The sequence below is a fragment of the Marmota flaviventris genome, chromosome 10, assembly GCF_047511675.1.
Source record: "Marmota flaviventris isolate mMarFla1 chromosome 10, mMarFla1.hap1, whole genome shotgun sequence".
Lineage (NCBI taxonomy): Eukaryota > Metazoa > Chordata > Mammalia > Rodentia > Sciuridae > Marmota > Marmota flaviventris.
In genome coordinates, this window is record NC_092507.1 from 122,439,914 (window position 1) to 122,457,340 (window position 17,427).

The 17,427-nt window shown below is 43.7% G+C and overlaps 1 protein-coding gene and 1 pseudogene across 1 annotated transcript; one reads left to right on the forward strand and one right to left on the reverse strand.

Moving 5' to 3' along the window:
- Positions 1 to 4,337: 4,337 nt before the first annotated feature.
- On the reverse strand, positions 4,338 to 17,354 carry Psmd4 (proteasome 26S subunit ubiquitin receptor, non-ATPase 4). Its single transcript, XM_027953894.2, has 10 exons — positions 17,254 to 17,354; positions 8,614 to 8,754; positions 7,751 to 7,865; positions 7,178 to 7,264; positions 6,883 to 6,951; positions 6,506 to 6,721; positions 5,996 to 6,104; positions 5,717 to 5,848; positions 5,567 to 5,634; positions 4,338 to 4,622 (listed from the first exon to the last, which is right to left on the reverse strand). The coding sequence occupies exons 1-10, from the start codon at positions 17,277 to 17,279 to the stop codon at positions 4,452 to 4,454; spliced, it is 1,134 nt and encodes a 377-aa protein (XP_027809695.1). The 5' UTR covers positions 17,280 to 17,354; the 3' UTR covers positions 4,338 to 4,451.
- On the forward strand, positions 12,614 to 14,896 carry LOC114106629 (DNA-binding protein inhibitor ID-2 pseudogene; annotated as a pseudogene).
- Positions 17,355 to 17,427: the final 73 nt, after the last annotated feature.

The window sequence follows — 17,427 nt, forward strand, 5'->3', positions numbered from 1 at the left end:
TTATAAGGCCCTGGGTTCAATTCCCAGCATGCAAAATACATAAATTCTTGGCCAGGTGCAGTGGTGCACGCCTGTAATCCCAGCAGCTTGGGAGGCTGAGACAGGAGGATCACGAGCTCCAAGCCAGCCTCAGCAATAGCAAAGTGCTAACCAACTCAGTGAGACCCTGTCTCTAATAAAATACAAAAATTGAGCTGGAGATGTGGCTCAGTGGTTGAGTGCCCCTGAGTTCAATCCCTGGTACCCTCCCCCCAAAATAAATTCTTGTTGCATAAATGTCTAGTACTTTAAATTGTGATTGGTTATTGAATTGTCTGGACTTGATAGAGTACAAAGAGGAGCAGTTCCCCACTCCCGTCAACATTGCCCTCAGTCCTGCTCTGCCACTCAGCCACATATCCAGCCCTTCTTACTTTTTTTTTTTTAGTATTTATTTTTTAGTTGTAGTTGAACACAGCACCTTTAGATATTTATTTTCATGTAGTGCTGAGGATTGAACCCAGGGCCTCGCGCATGCTAGGCAGGCGCTCTACTGCTGAGCCACAACCCCACCCCCTTTTTACTTTTTGAGATAACGTCTAAGTTGCTTAGGGCCTTGTTTACTTGCAATCCTCCTGCCTCAGCCTCCTAAATCACTGGGATTACAGGCATGTGCCACCACACCTAGCCAACAGTCAATTCTTAAAACTTTCATCTTATTGCCAATTCAAAGCCTCCCGTATCCCCCAGCCCTGGCTGCACCCACAGCACATAGACCTGCAGTGGCAAACAGGGAAGCCTTTGCTCTACTTTCACCCTCCCTCCACCTCCTACCTCTGGCTTCTCCAAAGGTGAAATGGTGGGAGAAAAGAAAGAGGTCAACTTTTATGACTGGGACCCTTAGAGTTCTCTGTGGACCTAAACACTGGTTTTCTCCTCAGGGAGTTTGAGGATCTTTAGGGACCCGTCACCTCACACTGTTTCTCACACCATGATCTCAATGTGTAGTGCATTATCTTGCTGATCTCTTGCACAGCACCCTGAGCTTTTTCCCCATAGCATTTATCATTGGGGTCTTCTTGCCCTGTAGGGACCCCTCTTGGGCGGTGACCATTCAGATAGCTAAGCCTGGGAACCTTCCAAGCTATCCTCAGTCCATGGGAAACTCCCACATGCTTACCTGCAGATGCTGGAAACGCAGGAATCCCACAGCACTGACGTTCCCAGTCCTGCTCCAGTCAGCTGCCAGCATGTACATTCTGTGTTCTGTGTTCGTATACCCTCCCCTAATGCCAGTAAATTCATGTCAGGTTCTCTCTCAGTGCTTCACACATACTCTCTGCCAACACTGGGACAAAAATTCTACCACCAGGAAACATCCAGTCAAGGTGTAAGATACCTACCTGTTTCTTGCAGGCATTCCCTGTCTGTATTCTTCTAACTTGGCCTGTGGTCTATGCTCCCGTCCCGAAGAATGAGGGAGGGAGAGTAACAGCACTCCAAAACAGATCATCGTCTCTCCATGACTCTCTTCATTTCCGTGTCAATATTTTTAACGGGTCTCACTATATAACCCAGGCGGGTTCCCCCGGTACTGGGGATTGAATCCAGAGGTGCTTTACCACCAAACCACAACCCCAAAGTCCTTTTTATTTTATTTTTGGACACAATACCTTTATTTCTTTTGTGGAACTGGGGATTGAACCCAGGGTCTTGTGCATGCAAGGCAAGCACTCTACCAACTGACCTATATCCCCAGCCCACATATCTTTATTTTTTATGTGGTATTGAGGATTGAACCCAGTTTGTAACCCGTGCTAGGCAAGTGCTCTACCACTGAGCCACAATCCCAGTCCTCCTTTTTATTTTGTGAGACTTTGTCTCACTGTTTCTTAGGGCCTTGCTAAATTGCTGAGGCTGGTCTTGAACTTGCAATCTTCCTGCCTCTGTCTCCTAAATCACTGGGATTATGGGCATTTGCTGCCATGCCCTATGTCCAGGTTGTTCTTTTCTTAGATCCAAAGGATCCATCTGACTCAGCCTCCCAAGTAGTAAGGATTACAGGCATGTGCCACCATGCTTGGCCTTTTTGTCAAATTTCTAATCTTGCTGCGAGTGATGGTCCACTCCATTGCAAGGTTGTTGTTTTTTTTTTTTTTTTTTTTTTTGGTCAATGGACCTATTTTATTTATTTTTATGCAGTGCTGAGGATTGAACCCAGTGCCTCACACATGCTCAGCACTCTACCACTGAGCCCTACAGCCCCAGCCCCCATTGCAAGTTTAAGGCCAGCCTGGACAACTTAACGAAACCCTGTTTCAGAGTAAAAAAGGCTGGGATGTATGCAGCTCAGTAGTGGAGCCTTGTCTGGCACATGCAAGGCCCTGGGTTCAATCCCCAATACTGAAAAAAAAAATTGACCTTATGTAGGCTGAGGATGATAAGAGGCCACAAATCTTTAGCTGTGCTCACTTGTGTGTTCAATGAAGCCTATCAACGTAAACAACAGGAAAAATCTCCTTTGACCTTCGGTTACACATACACCACCACGTTTAATTTTCACAACCACTTGCTGAGACAGAGAAATAAGGTAATGGAGACCTAAGGAAATAGGAGCTTCTGGTTGACTGACCACACACATTTCTCTCTGCTCCCCTGAGAAACCACACCAAAATGAGAGTACAAAATCACAGGGAGAGAGACTAACACAAATGAGATTTAATTTGAAAACCAGGAAACCAGAATATGAGGTAACTGACATAAGTTCGAAGATTTTCCATTCTACCCAAGAGGTGAGGAGTAGAGTCAAAAACGAACAAAATAATCAGACTTGAAACCTATAAAGACTCAAAACATTAACAGTCCTTATGTGTTCTGAAACGGACACAGTGGTACATGCCTGTAATTCTAGCTACTCCAATGGCTGAGGCAGGAGGACTGTAAGTTCAAGGCCAGCCTCGGCAACTTAGGGAGGCCTTAAGCAACTTAGTGAGATCCAGTCTCAAAATAATAAATAAAAAGGGCTGGAGTTGTAGCTTAATGGTAAAGTGCCACTGGATTCAACCCCTAGTCCTCCCCACAAAAATGTGATTGGGAGAAAGGGTGGTTGAGGGGATAACTCAGTGGTAGAGTACTTGCCTATTATACATAAGGTCCTGGGTTCAATATCCAGCACCCAGCATTCCAAAAAGAGAATACAATTTTTTGTTTTTGATACCAGGAGTGAACCCAGGGGTACTTAACCACTGAGCAACACCCTCAGCCCTTCTTTTTATTTTGAGACAGGGTCTCACTAAGTTACTCAGGGCCTCACTAAATTGCTGAGGCTGGCCTTAAACTTGTGACCCTCATGCCTCAGCTTTCGGAGTAACTGCCTGGCTATATAGTTTTATTGCTTCATCAAGGCCAACTTTTTGGGAGATTAGTATTTTTTAAATTAAATGTTACTTGTAAACTGATAATAATCCCAATGAGTAAAGAGGCAAGAAATGCTCCATTTCACTTAGAACTTGGGAGTCCTTTATGAGTACTGGTCATAAAAATATTAGTCGAGGGCTGGGATTATGGCTCAGCGGTAGATCTCTCGTCTAGCACCTGGGTTCGATCCTCAGCACCACATAAAAATAAACAAAATAAAGATATAAAAAATAAAACCTTAAAAAAAAAAAAAGTATTAGTCGATTCAGCTTTCCTGGGCCTGAATGTAGTTCCCTAAGCAAAGTCATGTTCTGGCAGAGCTGGGACCTGTGTCCCAGTCTTCTGGTTCTTTCCATGTGTTCAGTGATCATAAGGACAAAGAAACCTTCTTCTGAATTAAGCACTTCATGAAGACATATGTTTTATCCTTTGGCTTCACAGACTTAACCGTTAAAGTCAGGCCTAAAGGATTTCTGCTCCTTGGTGCCCTGGGCCAACTGCCAGCCAGTTTCTGAGCTCCTCAGTTCCTCAACTGTGCCTCCACATGCTGTCAGCACACACTGCTCCTGTGGACTGGAATCATCTCTATCTCTTCTTCATCTGCTGATGAACTTTTCACCCTTTTAGAGGGCCTATGGTCACCTCTAGGAGGGTGCCCAGAAGTCACAGCTGGGCTGCCCTAGAGCCATTATAGTTTTCTATTCGCCTCTTGGGCCCTGATTCCTAACTAAAAAGGGCTCTTAACAAACTTCTCTTAATGACAAAGCAAAATAGCCCCAGGGCAGTAGAGCCAGCAGAAGTGACAGGGAAGAGATGGGAGGAAGGTGTCAGGATAGGGAGTGAGTACAGAGAGCTCAAAGGGAAGTAGTTCCTCAGGCTCCTTCCCCTCAGCTCCTTCTTTCCCAAGTGCTAAGCTATCACTACTTGAAGCAAAAAAGGAAAAAATTTGCCAAGCTTTATTTAGTTTGTAATTGTTACAGATAACATATCTAACCCTATATCCCACCCCACCCTATACAGTCCCCTGGGCAGGCTAGCCACCCTTTCCCTCAGTCTCACTTCTTATCCTCCTCCTTCTTGTCTTTCTTGCCATCCTTGGTGGCCTGGGAGGCCAAAGAGCCCATGGCATTTCGAATGGCTTCATTATTAGGATCCACACCTGGAAGGTTCTCTAGGACACTCTGAAGGAACTCAGGGTCCTGCATCACGTCATAATCATCCTCCTCCTGAAAAAAAGGCAGTGTTAGCTCATGCAGTGTGTGGGCTAACAGGGAGCAAGCAGGTATAAGGGACAGGAGCACACAGCTGCTTCAGGCGTGCTCTTCTCTTGACTAGGGGCAGGGGCTAAGGAGCACCTCTAGCTAAGGGAAGGAAGGAGACTCAGTAAGATACAACGCCCCAGATGTCACGTACTCTGCCATGTCCTCCCCAACCCCGTGGTGTGCAGGTGGAACCCACAGGCTCCTGCATGCTAGGCTAGGTAAAGAGAGCCACATCACCAGTCCTCCTCTAGATGGTATGAATTCAAACTTGTTACTGACAAAAAACAGGAGAAGCTTGAGAACTTTGCTAATTGTAATCAGGAGGTAAAAACACTCATCACATGCAGGTTCCCTGTTATAAGACGCCCAGAACGCCTTTTTCTTTTCTTTTTCTTTTTTCACTCTGGGAGGGGGTGATATCCTATAGAACTGGGATTCCATAGGATAGTTAAAAATTTCCCATCAGCAAGGAATTTGAGAACAGTTGGACATTTCTCCAACCTAGACGAATAGCATTCTGTTGCCTTAAGCAAGGTTTACAAACAAGAAATCCATATCCACCAGTGTGATGGCACACGCCTATAATCTCAGCAGCTTGGGAGGCTGAAGCAGGAGGATGGTGAGTTCAAAGCCAGCCTCAGGAACTGTGAGCTGCTAAGCAATTCAGTGAGACCCTGTCTATAAATAAAATTCAAAATAGGACTGGAGATGGTTGAGTCCCCCTGAGTTCATTCAATCCCCGGTACCAAAGGGAAAAAGAAAATCCATATCCATGTGTTTCCTTCTGCTCTTCAAAGGACTCATTTATGAAATCCTGAGGGAAGAATGGCCTTGGGCCAAGAGAGCTGAAGATCTGACTGCAAGGGGAATTTATTCCTGATGGAGGCAGGAGGTATGGCTGCCCTCACCTTGGCTGGCTCAGATGTATCCATGGCTGAGTTGGCATCGAGGTCAGCTGATTCTGCCTGGCCAAACTCTGAGAAAAGGAAGGCAGTCTGATCAGTTCCATTTCCCCATCCCACCCACTGCCCATGCACTATCACCCTGCCCTGGCTTACCTGCTCCCTGCAGGGACATCTGCATGGCATAAGCAATCTGCTCTTCCTCAGTCATACTGCTTAGATCAGGGAGTCCTGTGCGGCCAAATTCCTGCTGACTGATAGTCATCTTCAGCAGAGCATCATCTGAGTCTGGGAAAAGGAAGAAAAGGTTGGGATGGAACTAGTGTCAGTTCCACACAGCCCACATCAGCCATTCCATCAGCACATTCCTTTCACAGATTCCCCTCCCTCCCAGACACTCTCCTGCAGTCAGGCTTCAGATTCCACCTCGCTCACCTTCGGTCCCAGCCGCAGCAATCCCAGCCTCAGCAGCAGAGGCTGCTGCTGCCCGCCGTGCCTCTTCCTCCTGCCTTTGCCGCTGCTCTTCCATGGAAACACGAAGAGCCTGCCAATGGGAAAGGAACGATCAGATGTCTGAAGCCTCGATCAGATGTCCGCAGCCTCGTTTAAAGTCAGCCGAGGATGCAGGAAAGGAGCCTAAATAGCAGCTAAAAGAGCAGCTTGCGGTTTGTCTTATGGGAAAGAGCCGGAAAGGTAAGAACTGGTATGGGGGAAAAGGAAGGACCTGGGGAAAGCATGGGGTTTAATTAGGAGACTGAATGAGATGGAATCTGATGTTGGTGTCCTACAGATAAGACAGAGTTATAGGAAAGAGAGAATAAAAAGGGGGTCTTGGAAAACAAGGGTTATGGGAATGCTTAGGACTGCTAAGCCCTATTATATAAATCAGTAAAGGAGAATAAAGGAAAAACCCCAGGGCTATATTTTGGGTCAACATTTACTTACCAGGGCCAGCTCAGGATCAGCACTGGGATCCACTCCAAATTCAAAGTCACTGGCACCAAGACCCAGCATGGCACCACCTTCACCAGCCAGAATCGGAGAACTGATGAGAGCATCAGCCAAGCTGGGCCCAGGAGGCACTGTCACCAGATGAGAACCAGTTCCATCTTTGCCATTCAATGTGTTTACAAAGGCCGTCAGCTTTTCTGTGTTTACCTCCTGTAGGAAAACATGTGACATTCTCCTTCACACCTTGCTCCTCCTCCTCTGTTACCACATCACTTGTCCATAGCTCCCCTCCCATTCTGGGCCGTTCTCTGGGTAAAATTTGGCCTGAACATAACCAAATCAAGTCAATGCCCCCCCTAGTTCCAGCTCACCTCTTCCCCAAAATTGATAATGTCAACATTCACTTTCTCTTTCTTGAGGCGTTTAGCCAGTTTAACCAACTAGGAAGAAAGGGAGAAAAATCAAGAAATCAATTTCTTTTGAGAGGAAAAAGACTTGCCTCATAGAAGTACACAAAAATCCACTGACTTCCCCAAGGCCCCCCAACAGAAACAGAATCCTGCATATTTACCTTCCCCCAAACCATAAGCTCAGTGCCTCTGCACTGAGCACTAAAAGACCTCATTCCCAAACAGGCTGCCCAAATGCACTATCTCTAGGACTCACATCCTTCTCATTATCTTCTACGGGGCTCCCCACAAAAGCAATGATCCGCATCTTGTGATTCTTGCCCTGTCGGTGCTTCAGAGCCAGCTAGCAAAGGAAGAGAAAGTCCTTAGGGTCAACCAACGAAACTCCCTCGCTCTTCCCTCTATTCTTTTTCTTCTTCACAGTTCCTATGTACTTCATATCTATCATTGTGCTCACACAAGATCTAACCTCTCCCATCTTGCTGTGCATTTCTGTGGATAAAGAAGAGGAAGGGGAATGAATTCTCAATTCAAGGGATCGTTCCCTTCATAATGTTCATTGATCCTGGGATTCATCCCACCATATCCTTTCCCTCCCCCCTTACTCTGGCTATTGTTCAAGATTCCAGAGAAGGTCTGGGATTGTAGCTCAGTGGCAGAGCACTTGCCTAGAACACTGGGTTCAGTTCTCAGCATCACGCAAAAATAAATAAAGGTATCGTGCCCATCTACAACTAAAAAAAAAAGAAGATTCCAGAGGGGAAATGAGTGATGTTTAAGGCAAAACCCAAGCAGGAAGGGAAAACTAAAGGGACCCAGTAGGACTCACATGGGCTACGCGGATGCCAGTGCAGAAGGTGATCTTGCCCTTGGGTTGAACGGTGTGGAGCTTGGAGAGGATGCGGCCGGTGTCAGGGGTGAGTGTGGTCAGCACTTCACAGTCACTGGATGTGGGGAAGAGCATCTTAGTGAGTTCAGGTAAGCACAAGGAGATCCTAACTTGTTTGTAACTCATCTTTTCTTTAAAAACCTCGATAATAACTACAATCTCTTTCCAAATCAAACTAATATTTAATAGACACCAAGCACAAAAACACACGGGTTGGTTTGAAAGAATCTGCCCTTTGTCTTCCAATGTTTTACCCTAACTCTTCTCATCCTATTTTGCTCTCAGGGCCTTGAAAATCTGCCACAAAAATTACATGCTACTTTGTATCTTACCACCCTCTCCATTTCTAGACTCACTTTTCAGCTAAGAGTATGTATATTGAAATGGAAAGTTATTCATTTGATAATTACCAGTCCTGAAACAAGTCATTTTTGGGATAACAGAATGTGTGATGATGTATGCCCAGGAGCTCTGATCACCAAATAATTTTTTATTTATTTTATTTTTCCCCCCTCTTTTTTGAAGCGCTGGAGATTGAACCCAGGGCCTCACAAATGCTAGGCAAATGCTCTACCACTAAGCAATACCCCCAGCCTGACTTTATATCAAATAATTTAAATATCAAAAAGGAGTTACTACTGGCATTTATACTGAATAGTGAAGAACACAGCTGAAGAAGGTAATGGGCAAAAGTAGCCTAAGGGAATCCATGAAAGGGCAGTCATCTCAGATATGACATGCAACATTGTAACATGGGAAGAAAAGCCACCCATCTACCAAGTCCCTCCTCCTGTCTCACATACTTGGCTAGTGTGATGAGGCCCACGTTGTTCTCAGGGTTGCTTCGGGTCTTTGAGTGACATACTATGTTGACAGCATCCTGTTGGGCCTGTAGCCGGGTGGGTAAGAAGTCTCCATTCCGCATATACTCACTGTTGTCCACACTGTCAGATTGGGGTGAAGGAGGAGAAAGAAGTATTTTAGGATCTTTCTGAAACATTCTCTTCAGTTCTGGGGCTCCCTTCAGCATCTTTCATGTGAGATACACTGTGTTATGGCAGTGGATCTCAGCCTTGGTGGAATAGAAAATTAACTGTAAATTTTTTTAAAAATATAGTATATATATGACCAAGTCTTATCATAGACTGACTGACTCAAAATGACCAGAGGAGGAAAATTTTTTTAACATTCCACAATTCTGATGAGCATCAAAGGCTTATGTACTAGTGTTATTAAGCTTTGTCATAGGTGATTTAAAATCTATCATAAAGGGTGTACTCAAAATATAGGAAATGAAGAAAACTTTTAATCCAGCCTTCCACCAGCAGCCAGGAACTATCCCATGTCCTTGGTCACCAGCACATACAGCTCCAGCTGAATGATAGCTAATTGAAAACCTCTTTGGGTTCATTTTTGCTGTTTTGTTTCTTTCTTTGTTTTTTTAAATAATGATATTCAGAAAAGTCTGAGGTTCAAAATGTGTTATTTTGAAATTTGTTCATTAAGCTTTTAAAATCTGGGTGCAGTGGCACACACCTATAATCCCAGCGGCTTGGGAGACTGGGGGGCAGGAGAATCAAGAGTTCAAAGCCAGGGGCTGGGGATATAGCTCAGTTGGTAAAGTGCTTGCCTCGCATGCACAAGGCCCTGGGTTCAAACCCCAGCACCACAAAAAGAAAAAAAAAAAAAGAGTTCAAAGCCAGCCTCAGCAATGGGGAGGGGCTAAGCAACTCAGTGAGATCCTGTCTCTAAATAGGGCTGGGGATGTGGATCAGTGGTTGAGTGCCCCTGGTACAATCTCCAGTACCAACCAACCAACCAAATAAAACATGAAGAGCAATCTTTTTTTTTTTTTTTTTTAAGTTGCCAATGGACCTTTATTTTATTTATCTACATGTGGTGCTGAGAATCAAACTCTGTGCTTCACACATGCTAGGCAAGTGCTCTACAACTGAGCCACAATCCCAGCCCTACAGTAGGATGTTTTAATGGCCTGGGAACTATGTTCATTCCTGACCTAGCTTCACTACATATTCAAAGAGGAGTGTGGTGAAGAATCCTGGGAGATCCAGAAGGCTAAGGATTATTATCCAGACTGGGGTTTTTGGTAGAACAGTCTTTTATTGCAATATGCTAATCCCATTTACAAAGAAAGAATATAAAAGTTACATTGAAAACTTGAGTTTTCTCAGGGAAAAAAAATAGCATCCTGTCTCTCCCCCCCCCTTTTTTTTTTTTGTACTAGGGATATAACCCAGGGGGCAATTCACCACTAAGCTACATCCCTGGCACCCCCGCCTCCCCTTTTAAAAATAACTTTATGTAGTGCTGAAGATCAAACCCCATGCCTCACATGTGCTAGGCAAGCACTCTATCTCTGAGCCACAATTCCAGCAACTGGCCCTTTTATGTATGTATGCATGCATGTATGTATGTTTTGAGAAAATTTCACCAAGTTGTTTAGGGCCTTGCTAAACTGCTGAGGCTGGCCTTGAACTTGTGATCCTTCTGTCTCAGCCTCCTGAGCTGCTGGAATTATAGGCTTGCACCACCGTGCATAGCTCTCCTGCTTTTTACTTTCACATGGATATCAAAGCAGTAGGCTGGGAGCTAGCTGTAGAGCACAGCTAAGACTTCTCACCAAGGTAATGTGCCAGTTGTCTGTAGCAGTGCAATTTCTCTTAGAAGCAGAAACGCTTTTTATGAGCACCTCCAAATCTCAGTGATAAGTTCCAGAACTACCCATTTCCATTTTTATGTAATTTATGAAGAAAGATTGGAGCCATGTTGACTCTTTCACAGCCATTGGAGCTGACTGACCCTTCATTGTGTCACTCTTCCCCAGAGTGAATTAAGTAGAACACAGAGGTTTGATTGTCTAGCTGTCCAGTTTTTATGCCATCATTGTCTTAGATCATTTAAGAATATAACTTTCCCTTTAGTTTGTTGGAGGATATAAATTATTCTCAGGAAGAACATAATAAACTCTATAGTTACTCTGACCTATTAAAAAGGTGTTACCAGGAAAAAAAAAAATTAAAGTACTTACAAATTAGCATATACTAGGCACAATGTAATCATTGTGGTTAAATGTTTAATAGCTTTGGAAGTTGGACTGAACGGCAAAAATTAGGTTTCATTGATTTTGGATCTCAACACTTCTATCGCTATAATTTTTTTTTTTAGTTGTAGAAGAACATACAGTTATCTTTATTTATTTTTATGTGGTGCTGAGGATCAAACCCAGTGCCTCAGACATGCGAGGCAGGAACTTTACCACTGAGCCCCAGTCCTATCCCTATGAATTTTGACAATCTAAAAGAATTCAGTCTGGTATGCTGGTGCCCACCTATAACACTAGCTACTCAAGTGGCTGAGGCAGGAGGATCACAAATTCAAAGCCAGCCCTGGCAACTTAGCAAGACCCTGTCTCAAAATAAAAAAGGGCTGGGGATGTAGTTCCATGATAAAGTGCACCTGGGTTCAATCCCCAATACTGCAAAATAGAAATAATAAATTTCTTTAAAAAAGAGGAAAGAGAGGGCTGGGGATGTGGCTCAGCAGTAGAGCGCACGCCTAGCACAGACAAGGCCCTGGGTTCCATTCTCAGCACCACACAAAAAAAATTAATTAAAGATAATTAATCCAACTACAATTAAAAAATAAATATTAAAAAGAGGAAATAATCCAGATAATACAAAACACAAGTTCCAGTTTTCCAGCGATCAAAAGCAGTTAAATGAGGTTGTTACTTAAGTCCCTGTAGATGATGAATTCTTTTTTTTTTTTTTTATGTTTTTAAGTCATTGATGGACCTTTATTTTAATTTATTTATTTGTATGTGGTGCTGAGAATTGAACCCAGGGCCTCACACATGCCAGGCAAACACTCTACCGCTTAGCTACAACCTCAGTCCCGATGATGAATTCTTTTTTTTTTTTTAATTGGTTGTTCAAAACATTACAAAGCCCTTGACATATCATATTTCATACATTAGATTCAAGTGGGTTATGAACTCCCATTTTTACCCCGTATACAGATTGCAGTATCACATCGGTTACACATCCACGTTTTTATATATTGCCATACTAGTGACTGTTGTATTCTGCTACCTTTCCTATCCTCTACTATCCCCCCTCCCCTCCCCTCCCCTCCCAACGATCATGAATTCTTGATGACCCCTTAGGTCCCTGTAAGCGAGCTCCAACAGTGGATGATTCTCTCTGTGCTAATGGAAGAAAGCAGTGCCCTAGATGATATACTTCATTTCTATTGGCAAGAAAAATACTGGTTTAGGGGCAATTTTTTTTTCTTTAGAATACGCTGTCTAGTAATAAACACACACCAAAAATGGTAAAGAGAGATAATTAAGAAGTTACTGGAAAATAAGCATAGAAAAGAATGTAGGATAGTGTTCAGGCCCAGGTTCAAATTCCCACTCTACTTCTTAGGATCATAACTGTATAATCCTAAGAAAGTTACTTAATTTCTCTGAGATTATTACATCACCTGTAAAATGGATTTTATTGTACCCAATCCTGTGGGATTGCTATATGGGTTAAATACACAGAAAGTACTTAGCAAAGTGCCTGATACTTAGAAGCATAAAACAAAAACTAATCCAGAGTAGGAACTCAACCACACACCTCTAAACAAACTATGTAAAGAAGCTCAAGGTCTAACTTTACTGACCATACCTTATATTTTCCCCCTGATAAATTGTTTCTGATTATTCTCCCAGCAGGGAAGTAACTGCCTCTCAAACTCTTACAATAAAAGTGCCAAGTCCAAACATAAAACACAATGGAGGCCTTGAGTATAGTCCAGATGGAATAGCTACTAAGATTAAGGATTGTGGGCAAGACCAGCAGGTGGATAAGGCTGGGGAGAAAATGGTGACAGGAGAGACCATGAGAACTGACTCTGGAGAACAACGCAGCAGTTTTCATACTTTGCCAGAACCAGTAGGGGGAAGGCTATTGGAGGCAAAAACAGATGCCTTACCACCCATATATGCATTCCTAAGAAACATATTGTTTAGTTTTCTCAATCTTAAACTTGATATGTAAGGAACACTTTTTTTTTTTTTTTTGAGACAAGGTTTTGCTTAGTTGCCAGGTTGGTCTCCTGCCATTCTCCTGACTCGGCCTCCCAAGTTACTGGGATTATAGGTGTGTGCTGCCCACCATGCCTATCCCTAGGCCTTTTACTTTGAAACAGGGTTTTACTAAGTTGCCTCTGCTAGTCTCAAACTTTTGATCCTCCTGCCTTAGCTTCAAGAGTTGCTGGGATTACAGGCAAAACAATATTCTTTCTTTCTTTTCTTTTCTTTTTTTTTTTTTTTGAGGGGGATTGGGGTGGGTGGGAAGGATTAGGAATTGAACACAGGATTGCTTAACCACTGAACACTTTTATTATATTTTAAGGCAGGATCTCACTAAGTCCTTACAGCCTCACTAAGTTGCTGAGGCTGGTCTCAAATCTGCATCCTCATGCCTCTGCCTCCCAAACTGCTGGGATTACAGGCACATGCCACCACACCTGGCATAGAACAATATTCTTAAATGCCATTTTGTATACAGGTCTGCTCCCATGACCCTTAGAACTTTCCTTCTTTCTTTCTTAAGAATTTAACTTTTATTTCTATGTGGTGCTGAGGATTGAACCCAGTGCCTCATCCCTGCTAGGCAAATGCTCTACCACTGAGCTACAACCCCAGCCCCAGTCCTTTGTTTTTTCTTTCTTTCTTTCTTTTTTTTTAGTTGTAGATGGACCCAATACCTTTATTTAATTAATTTAAATAATTAATTAAATAAAGGTGGTGCTGAGGATCAAACCCAGTGCCTTGCATGTGCTAGGCAAGTGCTCTACCACTGAGCCCCAACTCAAGCCCCAGAACTTTCTTAATAATCCTCAATGGAAGGGTACAAGACAAAGTTCAATCACCTCAATTTAGCCAGGCACAGTGGTGCATACCTGTAATCCTAGCACTAGGGAGGTTGAGGTAGGAGGATCCCAGCTAAATGAAGCCCTAAGCAACTTAGTGAGACCCTGTCTCTAAATAAGAATTAAAAATGGATGGGAGCCAGGCAGGCACAGTGGCACATGCCTATAATCCCAGCAGTTCAGGAGGCTGAGGCAGAAGGATTGCGAGTTCAAAGCCAGCCTCAGCAAAAGCAAGGTGCTTAGCAACTCAGTGAGATCCTGTCTCTAAATGAAATAGAAAGTAGGGCTGGATTGTGGTGCAGTGGTTGACTGCCCCTGAGTTCAATCCCCAGTAGGCCCCCCACCAATAAAAAGAAAAAAAAGTAGACTGCGGATGTGGCTCAGAGGGTTCAATCCCCAGTACTTAAAAAGTCTTTTTAATAAATAAAAATCTCCTCAGCTTGATGTTCACAGTATTCTACTTGATTCCATCTACCTTTAAAAAAGAAAAAGAAACAAGTACAGTGTATGTCTGTAATCACAACACTCCAAGAGGCTGAGACAGGAGGATTACAAATTTGAGTCCCTCCTCAGCAATTTAGTGAGGCCATAAGAAACTTAATGAAACACCACCTCAAAAATAAATGAGATTCTGAGCAGATCCTGGTGCCAAGCACAGCCAGCTGGGCAGGCGGCAGCCTGAGCTCCAGGGTAGCCTGCTCCCTTCCTGTCTCTCCTTCCACTGCGGTCAGCATGAAAAGCCTTCAGTCAGTCTGGTGAGGTGCATTAGGAAAAACAGTCTGTCAGACCACAGCCTGGGCATCTCCTGGAACAGACCCTGATGGATGACCCGATGAGCCTGCTGTACAACACAAACAACTGTTACTCCAAGCTCAAGGAGCTGGGCCAAGCATCTCCCAAAACAAGAAGGTGAGCAAGATGGAAATCCTGCAGCACACCATAGACTGCATCTTGGACCTGCAGATCGCCCAGAACTCACACCCCAGTATTGTTAGCCTGCGCCACTAGAGACCAGGACAGAACCAGGTGTCCAGGACACCGCTGACCACCCTAAACATGGACATCAGAATCCCATCCTTGCAGACTTCTGAATTCCCTTCTGAGTTAATGTCAAATGACAGCAAAGCACTCTGTGGTTGAATAAATAATGTTCATGACTTTTTTTTTTCCTTTTTCTTTTTTTCTTTCTTTCTTTCTTTCTTTTTGCACAACACCAACAACAAATCCACAGGATCTTTTAAGGCGCTGAACTTATTTTTCAACCATTTCACCAGGACAAATTGAACAGACCTTTTTAAAAAGAAAAACAAATGGAAGGAAAACTAAGAATGACCATCTTCCCACGGTGTTCTCTGTCCTGGACTGTGATATTTGTTATCTATGAAAAAGACTTTTAAATGCCCTTTCTGCAGTTGGAAGGTTTTCTTTAAATACTATTCCCACCATGGGGAGCGAAAACATTCTAATTACAAGGAATTGCCCAATCGAAGCAGACTTTGCTTTTTTTGTTTTTTTTAATGTTGATGAACCTTTATTTTATTCATTTATTTCTATGTGGTGAACCCAGTGCCTCACACATTCTAGGCAAGTGGTCTACCACTGGGCCACAACTGCAGCCTCCAGACTTTGCCTTTTTTCAAAATCCAGAAGGATTCAGTATTCACTTACTTAAATGAAATCTTTTGGTCAGAAATTACCTTTTTGACTCAAGCCTACTAAATGCTGTGTGTATATGTATATATACAGAGAGAGAGAGAGAGAGAGAGAGAGAGAGAGAGAGAGCGCGCACGCGCATGAGCCCCCCGTTGTGAACTCCTTTAATTAAAGAGTTTTCTTGTATAGTGGCAGAGATGTATATTTCTGCATAAAGTGTAATGATATACTTATTCATGCTAAGTTTTTATAATAGTTGTAAACTTTACCTTTTTTTTTTTTTTTTTTTTTTTTAAATGTTTATTTTTTAATTTTAGATGAACACAATATTTTACATTTATGTGGTGCTGAGGATCGAACCTGGTGCCTCTTGCATGCTAGGCAAGCACTCTACCATTGAGCCACAACCCCAGCTCCAACTTTACCTTTTTATACAAAATAAATCAAGTGTGTTTACTGAAAAAAATATATAATTAAATTAAAAAATAAAGGGCTGTGGATGCAGTGCAGGGATTGAACCCAGGGACGTTTAACCACTGAATCACATCCCCAGTCCTTTTTATTTTATATTTTGAGACAAGGTCTAAGTTGCTTAGAGCCTCACTAAGTTGCTGAGCCTGCTGATTCCCAATCCTCCTACCTCAGCCTCCTGAGCTGCTGGGATTACAGTCTTGTGCCACCACTCCATACAAATAGACATCTTTTATACTAAAAATTACTTACTGTTTGTCTGAAATTCAATTTTGGGGAATAATGGAAATTGAACCCAAGGATACTCCACCACTGAGCTGCATCTCCAGTTTTTAAAATTTATTTTGAGACAGGGTCTAGGTAAATTGCTGAGCTGGCTTTTAACTTGGAATCCTCCTGCCTGGGCCTCCTGAGTTGCTAGGATTACAGGCTTGTGCTACCATGCCTGGTTCTGAAATTCAAATTTAACTGAGTATGCTGTAGCACAATTTTCCACCAGAGAAAAGGAGAAATCTCATAGGTATCTGTTCCTCCTAACTGGAGACCTGTGTACATTTGTGTAACTGTTCTTTATTATATTCTAGGTTCATATTTAGAAGGAACATTCTTGCCTTTGTGGTGCTGGGGATCCAACCCAGGACCTCACACAAGCGAGGCAAGACCTCTGCCACTGAACCATATCCCCAGCCCTAAAAAAGAACTTGAAACCCTGCAAAAGTTTGTTGTCAGCTTCTAATCTGCTTCAGTCCATGCCTGAGACTGATGAAGAGTCTCACTGGATTAAAAAAAAAAAAAAAAAGCTTTATGTAGTCCTGAGTCTGATATCTTGGCGCCACCGCTTAACTAGCTGTGTGACTTAGAATCGCTGAGCCTCATCTGTAACATGGAGAAATATTTCCTCTGAAGTGTTGCTGGGAGGTTTAAGTGAAATGAAGTAATATACCTGCCACGTAGGAAACAATCTGCAAGTGTAACTTTAAAGACGACACAGGCCAACGAATGGGACATCTAATAACAATAATCACCAACATCTTTACCACCATCCTCTCTCTTCCTAATATCCATTACTTTGAGGAAAGGAGGGCAAAGTCGGAGAAGCAGCCTGAGACAGTTCTGGGCTGGTAAGGAGCAGATGATGCTGAAACAAAGCGAGACAGCCAGGATCCCCGGCTCGGAGCTAGAGGGCATACCCGGGCCTGCCGCTCTGGGGCCCTGGGATGACTCAGGGAGTCGACCCGGCTCCTCCTCTCTAGACCCCAAGGCCGCGTCTTGACCTACAAGCCCCGCGGCCCCACCCGGGGCCCAGCCGGCCTGGACGCTGCGCGCACCCCCGACCCAGTCACGCCCCCACGGGCCCCAAGGTAGTTCCTCACCAAACCATAGTGCTCTCCAACACCATCTTGCCACCTTCCTCCCTCCCGGCCGGTCTAGGGACTGCCTTGCAACAGCTCCTCTGATTGGCCCTCTGGTAACCACCAATCACACGCCTGGACTCCACGCACTGGTCCCGCCCCCATCCGCCGCGTTGAGTCCTGGGAGTTGTAGGC

Bases quoted from the DNA above. Each gene is read 5' to 3' on its own strand.
- Psmd4 (XM_027953894.2), bottom strand. From the start codon at position 17,279: ATGGTGTTGGAGAGCACTATGGTTTG. The intron at 8,755-17,253 runs GTGAGGAACTAC...CCAATCTGACAG, and splicing joins TTGGAGAGCACTATGGTTTG to TGTGGACAACAGTGAGTATA. The intron at 5,635-5,716 runs GTAAGCCAGGGC...TCCTTTTCTCAG, and splicing joins GATGTCCCTGCAGGGAGCAG to AGTTTGGCCAGGCAGAATCA.